This window comes from Sorex fumeus, unplaced genomic scaffold (genome assembly GCF_029834395.1).
Source record: "Sorex fumeus unplaced genomic scaffold, SorFum_2.1 ptg000002l, whole genome shotgun sequence".
Taxonomy (NCBI): domain Eukaryota; kingdom Metazoa; phylum Chordata; class Mammalia; order Eulipotyphla; family Soricidae; genus Sorex; species Sorex fumeus.
This window is the reverse complement of record NW_026606059.1, coordinates 21,228,822-21,238,570: the sequence shown is the minus strand read 5'-3', so window position 1 is coordinate 21,238,570 and position 9,749 is coordinate 21,228,822. Positions and strand designations below refer to the sequence as shown.

Below are 9,749 nucleotides of genomic sequence, written 5' to 3'. Positions count from 1 at the left end.
ACAGCTGGCTCTGTGCTCAAGATCACTCCTGGCAGGACCCAGGTGACTAGATGTGGTTCCTGGGATCAAACCTGGCTTAGTCATATGCAAGTAGGTTCCCTGTCCACTGTGCCAACTCTCTGGTCCCTTTTCCTTTATTAGCACCATTACAAATTAACGTTTCTCAGGACAATCTTTAGAATATGCTGATTTAAAGAATCCAGGCATGTTTCAAAGGAAAATGTTCAGATAAAAGTCTTGGGGGGGTGGTAATAATAAAAATAAAAATGTCTAAAGCTATCATTAACTGGTCTGCCTTTCTCCAATCACCTTACTAACAGTTAGGAACCAATGAAATACAGCTGTCAATGTGCGTATATTTTGCTCCAAGACTTCGCTAAATGGACAGTTTTGAGTGTGAATTTTCTATAAAATCCAAATATCACAAAGAAATCAGAAAGGTCAGAAGAGGGGCCAGTCCAAGAGTACACTGGGGAGGAAGGTTAACTTGCATGCAGCCAGGTTGGGTCCCTGGAACCCCAGTGGTCCCTGAGCACTGTAAGGAGAGGTGCCCAGCTAGGAGTAAGCTCTGAGCACCCCAAGGTGCCACCCCACCAATACAAAACACCCAAAAGAGATAAGAAAAATGTTAAGCAAGAATTTAGAAATATTCTGCCCCCCCCTTTTTTTTTCAGTACTCTTAGGAACATACTAGAGAAACTTCATGGAAAAATTTAAAGTAGTTTTGAATATTTATCTTCAGAATCGTGTTTTCCTCATTTTGTAGCTGTTGGTTTCCCAGCAGCACCAGCTCAGCAGGGTAGAAGCATGCCACATTGCTAAGCATATTCCACGATGGAAGGAAGAAAAGCCTCGTTGGAAAATTCTGAAGAAAGGTGCTGAAGTTTCAGCAACGTTTGATCTTGAAAGGTGTTACTCAACTCCCTTTTCTGAGGTTAACAATGAAACTGAATGAAAAAAAATACTTGATCTAGCTCCTCTTTAGTGGAGTGATCGATTGAATGAATTCTTCCCAGTCGTCTATATAATTCTGTACAAATGAGACACCAAACGGGCTGGGAAGAATGAAAATGAGAGATGCACTAAAAGTAGTGGGAATGGCTTAATCACCATACAGCAGGAGTCAAGCTGGTTAAATAAAGCTGGTTAAAAAAACAGGTGCCAAAAAGGCTGTCCAGGAGTGTGAGGGATGGATGAGTCCAGTCGTAAGCAAACTGGTAGCCACATCAGGTTTACCAACACAGTATATTCCTTTCTATTTGCAATCAAATGAAGATCGTTTACAGACCTTTGTGAATGGTGCTAGGTACATAAAAAATTTATTTTTGGAAGATTCATAGAAAATGATGTCTTTGTTCATACATCGTTTGGGAGGCCCAGGTATTCTAGATAATTAAGCACTAAATGTTATAAATTCACAGAAAGGTAGAAGACCAAAAAGTAGCACAGTATCAAGCGTCTTTCTTTAAAAAATATTCTCTTGGGGCTGGAGCAATAGTACAACAGGTAGGGTGTTTGCCTTGCATAGGACTGACATGGGTTTGATCCTTGGCATCCCATATGCTCCCTCAGTACCATGAGGAGTAATTCTTTACTGCAAAGCCAAGTGTAACCCCTGAACATCGCCGGGTGTGACCAAAAAAAAAAGCAGAACAAAACAAATCCTCTTGCCACTCATTAAGAAAATCTGACAGTGTTCATACATAGGCAATTTATTATCAAAGAAGAAAGTTATTCAAAGTAAGCAATTTGTAATACCATATGAAAATATTTTATATACACAGTCATAATTAAATATATACATTCCATTAATTGAAAGGACAATATATATTATTCTCTTAAAAATATACTTCCTAAATTGAAAACTTATTTAGACAAGTTCTATTTGTACATAAATGGCAAAAGTAACTTAGTACTACTGTTAGCATCCTTACAATGGGTGATTTTTCTACTTTGTGAGATTATGCATTTTCATTTAAAAACATTTAAGACATTTATACCACTTATTTAAGGCAATACAGTAAACATTTAAATTTAATTATAACTTTTGGTGTCAAGAATTTTGAACTCTTTTTATGGCTGCTGTTTCTTCAAGGTATTTATGACTCTTGTTCTCTTGAATATTATCCATAGCTCACTATAACTCTGAAAAGATTTCTAAAGCAGATGTGATAACCATGGATTATTTTGATAATTAATGTAAATTTTTCTTTATGGCACCTTTATGTATTTCACTGAGGTGGTGTATTCTGAAAACTTTGGACTACTTTAAATATTATTGTAGCAGTACTTCAAGTGGATTGTCTTAAGAAAATCAGCACAAAATTCATAGAAATGCATTTATATCCTCCACAAATCAGTTTGTTGATTGTAGTATTTGGTTTCTCTTCTTTATGTTCATTTTCTGGCATGGATTTCTCTCTAACAGTATGGATTACTCAGTGGATATTTTCCATTTTACTAGAATTTATTCAGTAACTTCATGGAGGCATTCCACTTCCCCAAATTGTACAAGCGGATAGATTTTTGGAGGATATAAATAAAGTTCATGTTTTTATATCCCATTCCATATTTTTCAGTGTCTTTTTTGTTCTGCAAAAACTTTATTCCAACAAGTTTGTATCTTGTCTAGTAGTGTAATTAGGAGACACTTCTGTTTATTCTCTTCCTGGAGAAATAACATATTTTACAAAGTGTTAAATTCACATTTTTATAAGTATACACATTTTGAAAAGCTTTAGTCTCACTTCTATTTCATTAGGTTATATTAAAATTTCAGTGTCAGCTGGAGAGATAGTCCAGGGTGTCTAGCTCTTGCCTTGCTTGTGGCTGACTTGGGTTCAATTCTAATAAACTATAGTTTCCCCAGACACATCCAGGGGTGAACCCTATGCACAGAGCCAGGAGTAAGTCCTGAGCACAACTACGTGTGGCTCCCAAACCAGATAAATACTTTAAAAATTAAATTAAATATATAGTAATTAAATTTAATAAATTTAATACCATTTTAATTTATAATAGTTAAATTTAATAGAAATACATTTAATTACAATAAAAATTAAATTTAAAATGTAGTGCCAAAAAGGTAACCTCTCATAATATTTTAAGCTATAATTTCTAACTGTAATTGTGATAGTTTGTTGTATAGGAATAAAAGTTTTTGTAATTCAAAATTTAGGATATTTGAGGAGGTCAAGTGGCTGCCGGTTTTACTGCAACTATATATATATATGATAATGCTGTTTAAACATTAGTGTACAGGAAAAATGAGATTATTACTAAATTGTCTTTATTTTTAGGCCACATGTGATTCTGGTTCTGCGCTCAGGGACCCCTCCTGCTGGTGCTCAGGGGCCTATGAGGTGTCAGGGATCAAACCAGATCCCTGAAAGTTGAGGTTTGTAATATGGAAAAATATTGTATATGGATGGAATAATTAGCACTGAAAAATTTTAGATTATTTTGACAAATTTTTATCTTTATTAGAGCACATATGACAACTGCTTCATAAGCTAGTTAAACACTCTCATTTGGGAAGCTGGATTTGAATTATGTGAAATAGTTCCAAATAATTTTCCATCTGAATAATAATTACTGTTTTCTACACCAGGGGCTATGCACAGTGCTTTACACATATCATCTCGTTTTATCTCCTTAGTATTTCTCTGGAATTTGTGATATCACTTCAATTCATTGATGAGGAAACAGACCCAGAAAGAAGAAGAAAAGCTGAAAAAAGTCATATGTCAAGTAAGCATAAATATTAGGTTTTCCGTTTGCCTAGCCTATTTTAATTTAGTCACATATCCGTATCTCTTCTAGCTGTACTGATGTACTTGCATCAATCCATACACTTTAAATAATACATTCAAAAGAGTAGAGAATATATTCTAAAAATAAATATGTAGAATTTCTAGTGTTCTTTTTATTTATTTATTCATTTATTTATTTACTTTTGCTTTTTGGGTCACACCCGGTGATGCATAGGGGTTACTCCTGGCTCTGCACTCAGGAGCCACTCCTGGCGGTGCTCAGGGGACCATATGGGACACTGGGAATCGAACCCGGGTTGGCTGCGTGCAAGGCCCTACCTGCTGTGCTATCTCTCCAGCCCTAGTGTTCTTTTTATTGAGACTCCCAAGACATCCTTTAAAAGTACATATTTAAGTCTACCTGCCTAATGAGATGTGAGATAATATCGTGGTATAAATTTTACTCAGAGACCAAGACTGAACATCCATTGATAAGACAAAGACAGCAACCATTATTTCACCTCCTTAATCTTAGGAACACAGAAGTTATCTTGCTTTTCTAAGCTTTCCAAAATTTTCTAAGACAAAACCCTCCAGGTACTATTTTACTCATGCTTTCACTTCAACTCTTCCACGTGAGCGTAATTCCCAGGGTCCCTGATTCTCAGCGTGTCCACATACTCCCTGCCACTCGTAGAGGGGGAGGAAATGTCTGTGCCTCCATGTATCTGTTATTCAAACATTATAATAATGATAGAAATATGAAAGAACCCATAGCTCTTAAGAACATGAGTTCACTTTACCGTATCTCACCCTAGTTAATATTTATATCATTTTAATGTTTAACCTGCACAACAGGGCCTGGCAGGCTCCCTGTGGCATATTCGATATGCCAAAAACGGTAACAATAATGGTTCTCGTTCCCCTAACCCTGAAAGAGCCTCCAATGAGGCACGATTGGGAAGGACGAGTAAAGAGAGGCTGCTAAAATCTCAGGGCTAGGATGAATGGAGTTGTTACTGGCGCCCGCTCAAGCAAATTGATGAACAACGGAATGACAGTGATATGGTGATACAGTGAATGCTTAACCAGATTTAATATCCGAGACTTTTCATTTCTAGGTATCTTTATATTGTGTATAATTAAAAATGTGTACAGAAACAAAAAAAAATAAAAGGTAACTTGTGTGAAATGTCTCTATACTCATATTATTCAAAAGCACATGGTACACATATGTATAATAGTACATATATATGGTATATACATAGTAATATGCTTGTATGCATAGGATAGTGTGTACCTACTAGTGAAATTGGTATAAAATGGCACCTTTTAATTTATGTATTTGTTTTTTTGTTTGGGGCCCGTACCCAGTGGTGCTCAGGCTTACTTCTGGCTCTGCATTCAGGGATCATTCCTGATATTCAGGGGACCATATGGGATGATGCCAAGGATCGAACCTAGGTTGGCCACGTATAAGGTAAGTGCCCCACCTGCTGTACTGTCTCTCTGCCCCTTATAAAACAGCTCATGTTTTATTTGTATTTCTTTACTAACAAGAATGGTATTGATATTTTATCAATATTTTAATTTTTCCAATATTTTAATTTTGCTGCTTTTGAAATACTTGATTTTTTTAAAAAGATGCAGTACAAAAGGGATTCAACTTAAGTTACCTACTTCTACAACTGTTAATATTACATGAGTTTCCTCAGTCAACCATAAAAAATAATTCAAAGAGAGTCATAAAGTTATTAAGTTTAGTAAAATCTCATAAAAAATAAATTTATACATATACTCTCACCAAATTCCTAGTGGGCTGGGCTTCACCATGGGAAGATGATTTTCTGTCTTTCACCTTAAAAACAAAGTCATATTTATAATACTGAATAACAGTTTGATTTTTTTGTTCCTGCCATAATATAATGACCAGTTTTCATATCACTGTCAGATCATCTAGTATGCTTGAGGATCAAATTAAAATTCCTTAATATTACCATGACATAATGCTAATTTAATTTATATATACAGTGTCAGAGGAAAAGAAGGAGCAAGAGAGGTTAGTCTTCTGAATATCTGGGTCCATAAAGTTTGCAGATATTTAGAGATAAAACTAGACTTTGATCAACATGAAAATAAAGATAACACTAAATTCTTAAAACTTGACAATAAAATTTGTTAAATTTTACTCCTCAGCGGCAAAATGAAATAGTAGTAAAAATGCTTGAACTCTGTTTGGTTCAGGAAGAAAATTTGATGTAACTCATATTCTTAATATTTTATCACTTCAAGAAAAAGGTGGGCTAAGTATGGTGGTTGGCATATGGCTATTTTATACATTATTTTTTTCTCAATTTCAAGATTCAGTGTTTTATGTATTTTTTTTTCTCAGCAACCAATTTATTTTGGAGCATGGTAATCCATGCAACTCTCAACACACAACAGAAGAAATTGCAAATCCATAGCAAAATCCAAAGCTCGACCGTTCCTAAGGCCACAGATCTTGTCACTAATTTGTTCTGTGGTTTTTCCACTGGAATCCTAATTTGAAACTTACACGCAATATATAGTGTTTCCAGCAGTTACTAGTGATCCTTGGATGCAGAAGTAATAGGAAACCTGTCTATCATTCCTGTACTATACTCTACTTTGAAATCACCACTTAAAAGGAATGCTTTGGAATATTCTTGCAGGTAGCCTACAGTGCAAAATCTTCATGACTGTTGAAGTAGGCCTTAATGGTTGAATAGAACAGAGAAAAATCCATTAAAGGGGCTAACATAAAGAATAACAAGCTTGGTAATTCCTGGATCCCAAGAAGAGACCGATTTATATCAAGTTGATAAAATAATGACTTTACATCATTTTTAGTTTCATAATTTTTAGCAGGACACATAGACAATCTATGTTTTATGTAACTTTTATGGGAAACCGCAAAGATTAAAAAAATAACACTTTCTATGTAAAAAAAATTGCGGTCATACCTGATGATGCTCAGGGATTACTCCTGTTTCTGCACTCTGGAATTACTCCTGGCAGTGCTCAATGGACCAAATGTAGTGCCCAGGAATGAAGCCAGTTCAGGATTGTGCAAAGCAAAAGCCTTACCCACTGTATTATCTCTCCAGCCCCCTCAATCTCTTTCACATTAACAATGTTTAAAAATGACTTAAAAATTTATAAGAACTTTTGATTTTTGGTAGCATTTGGTAAAAATCTCTGAAGGGTGGTCCAGAGTAATAATAATGATGATGTAGTAATAATAATAGCATTTATTGAAATGTTTAGAACTAGCCACTTTATACTAATTATGCCATTTAACTCAACATGGAATGACAGCTACAAAATTTTTATCTGTTTGGCAAATATTATCTTGTCTCAAAACATTGTCTCACAAATTTTGTCATTTATTTATCATAGTTGTAACTAAAAAAGGAGAAAAACTAGCCCTATGTGCATCAACTTTGTTGAAACAAAATATACAAAGCGGCCTGATATATAGGCCCACATTATTCATAGAAATATATTTGAGTAGGTATTATTTTTTATAAATATCTTATGTTAATGTTATATTTAATTGTTTTATGGATAAAATTTACCATTCACACCCAGTTTATCATAAGTAATTCCTTAAAGGTTATAGTAAACAAATACTTTACTCCTCCTTTTTAAAGTAGAGATGGATAGAAACTTTCCAAGTGAGACTTTCCACTTCAAGTTGAATAAAAGTTACAGTAAGCAGTTAAAAGACTGTGATAATGGAGAGGCTCATAAGAGAATGACTGTATCTTATCATGGGAACAGTTTATATTTTTATGCAAAAGTAATCAGTCTTCAGCTTACCTTATTGGTGCAGTTCAACAGTTTAATCGTGCCTTGTGAAATTTTTAATAAATGGAGATCGAAATCCTCTGTGATATTCTTTCTAATAAATAGCTTCAACTTGCGAGCAGCACGGAATAAAAACATAGCTTCCTATTATAGAAAAAAAGGTCAGAAGCACTGAGGTTCAAATGTAATACTAAGACATGATAAGCTTTCTTAAGGAGCCTACATCTAGTGCTGTATTGCTAACTAATGGCTCACCTCCTTCCCATTCTTATTTTGCCTTATGCTTGCCAAGTAACTAAACTGAAACTGTTTCCTTTCTAGTGTTTCTGTGAAGTGACCGGAACCTGGCTTAATGCTATCTGACTTTTAATGCCTCTTTTCTGTGTTTCAGGTGGACGATCTCATTACGTATACATAGACCAATCATAAGATGATTTGATTTGAAGCAAGATAAACAAGGGGAGACTTATGGAAGTAAGAATAATGAAAGGTATGTTTGATTTTAACTATTGCTGTTAATTTTATACCATTGGATGAACTTTTTGTTATATGGAAATAAAGAGCCACATTTAGATAACACAATCATAAGCGTTTAAAATGAGAACTTTTAAAAAAGTATTGAATGAGATGCCATGTAGTTAATTCAGGTCTTCTGAGTTTTAAAGAGACTCCCAAATAGCACATTAGCTGGGTAGAAAGAAATTACATACCATTTAAAATTTTCTAAGTTGTATTATTATACTAGTTATGGATGACAGTGGTTTGAAGATGAGCAAATAGTGAAGAAAAACATTTCAAAGTGTCTACAGTTGAATTATGTTCATAATTTGTATCTGAGTATATATAACTCTACCAAGCAATTTCTTTGAATTTCAGAAATTTTAGCGATGTGCTTCTTTGAATTAAAGAGTTCTAGATAAAAAAATAAAATAACTAAAATCGAAAAGAATGTTTAGCATAGAGCTGTTTGTAAAATGAAAGTATAAAAGAAGATTAATAAGACTGTATAGATCAATGGGAATTACTTAAAACAAAAAGAATGTTATTAATATATTATTATCTAAGAGAAGCAGAAATGTCTTAAGCAAAATCTAGCTCTAATGACCTACAAACTCAAAATAATTATCATTACCTTATTATCATCACATGAGTGTTTTTTAAAAAAATTAGATTCATTAGTCAGGCAATTGCTGTCATTGTTTGTCACGTTGTTCTGTAATAAATAATATAAAATAATATGATTAAATGGGGATGTTCTTAATAATTCATAATTGTAAAAATATTAAGTTGTAACACTGTATTTATAGGTATTTATATAAATAAACAAAATATGTTTGCATAAATAAGAATATATTTGTACTTATATGTATTTGTCAATTAAATAATGTTACCCTTGCTCACTAACTGCATGAAGAAAATTTCTAAATTTAAGAACTATATACAGATCCTTACAAATATTCTTGTTATATACAAATCTTTACATATTTCAAACTCCCCACCTCAACTCCATAATTTAACCAGAGAAATCATTGGATCTGGCAGTTTCTGGGGACATGAAAGAATCTATGTTAGAAGTTATACTATAAAGCAAGATTTTGAATTGATTACAGATTACAGATGAAAAGATTACAGATTTTGAAATGCATTTAAGTGTTTACTCTAATTTCCTGCCACTGTCATACAGTAACAAAGGGAATTTATATTGGAGTAAAGTAAAATCCTCTATGATAGTGAGGATAAGGTTGGACTTTACAGTATTTTTAGCTATTTGGTTTGTAATCTGGTGTAGTAATTTTTTTTGATGGGGGGATTCACACTCAGTGGTGCTCAGAGTTACTTCTGTCAGTGCTTTGGTTGGGAACATGTGGTTCTCCTCACTGTCCATGAAAAGAACAAACCCTAGTCCTTTGAGATATCTTCCTGATACCTTTAATTTTATTATTTTTTTTTTAGGGGAAGGGTTGTTGAGGGCACTCCTAGCAGTGCTCAGGGATTATTCCAGACTCTTCATTCAGAGGTCACTACTGATGGGGTTTGGGAACACCACTTGATATGCTGGGGATTGAACACTGGTCAGCCACATGCAAGACAAGTGCTTTACTCACTATACTACCTCTCTGACTTTAAACTGGCCCTGACTTTAAACTGTATATCCATTTTGCCTGC

At 34.0% G+C, this 9,749-nt stretch overlaps 1 protein-coding gene across 1 annotated transcript in view; it reads right to left on the bottom strand.

Moving 5' to 3' along the window:
- Positions 1 to 2,502: 2,502 nt before the first annotated feature.
- IL7 (interleukin 7) overlaps positions 2,503 to 9,749 on the bottom strand; it is a 50,220-nt gene continuing 42,973 nt past the window's right edge. The window contains exons 3-6 of the mRNA XM_056106948.1: positions 8,716 to 8,796; positions 7,596 to 7,727; positions 5,551 to 5,610; positions 2,503 to 2,668 (exon numbers count right to left, since the gene is read on the bottom strand). Coding sequence (XP_055962923.1) covers positions 2,576 to 2,668; positions 5,551 to 5,610; positions 7,596 to 7,727; positions 8,716 to 8,796 — 366 coding nt within the window. The 3' untranslated portion in view covers positions 2,503 to 2,575. The remainder of the gene's footprint in view (positions 2,669 to 5,550; positions 5,611 to 7,595; positions 7,728 to 8,715; positions 8,797 to 9,749) is intronic.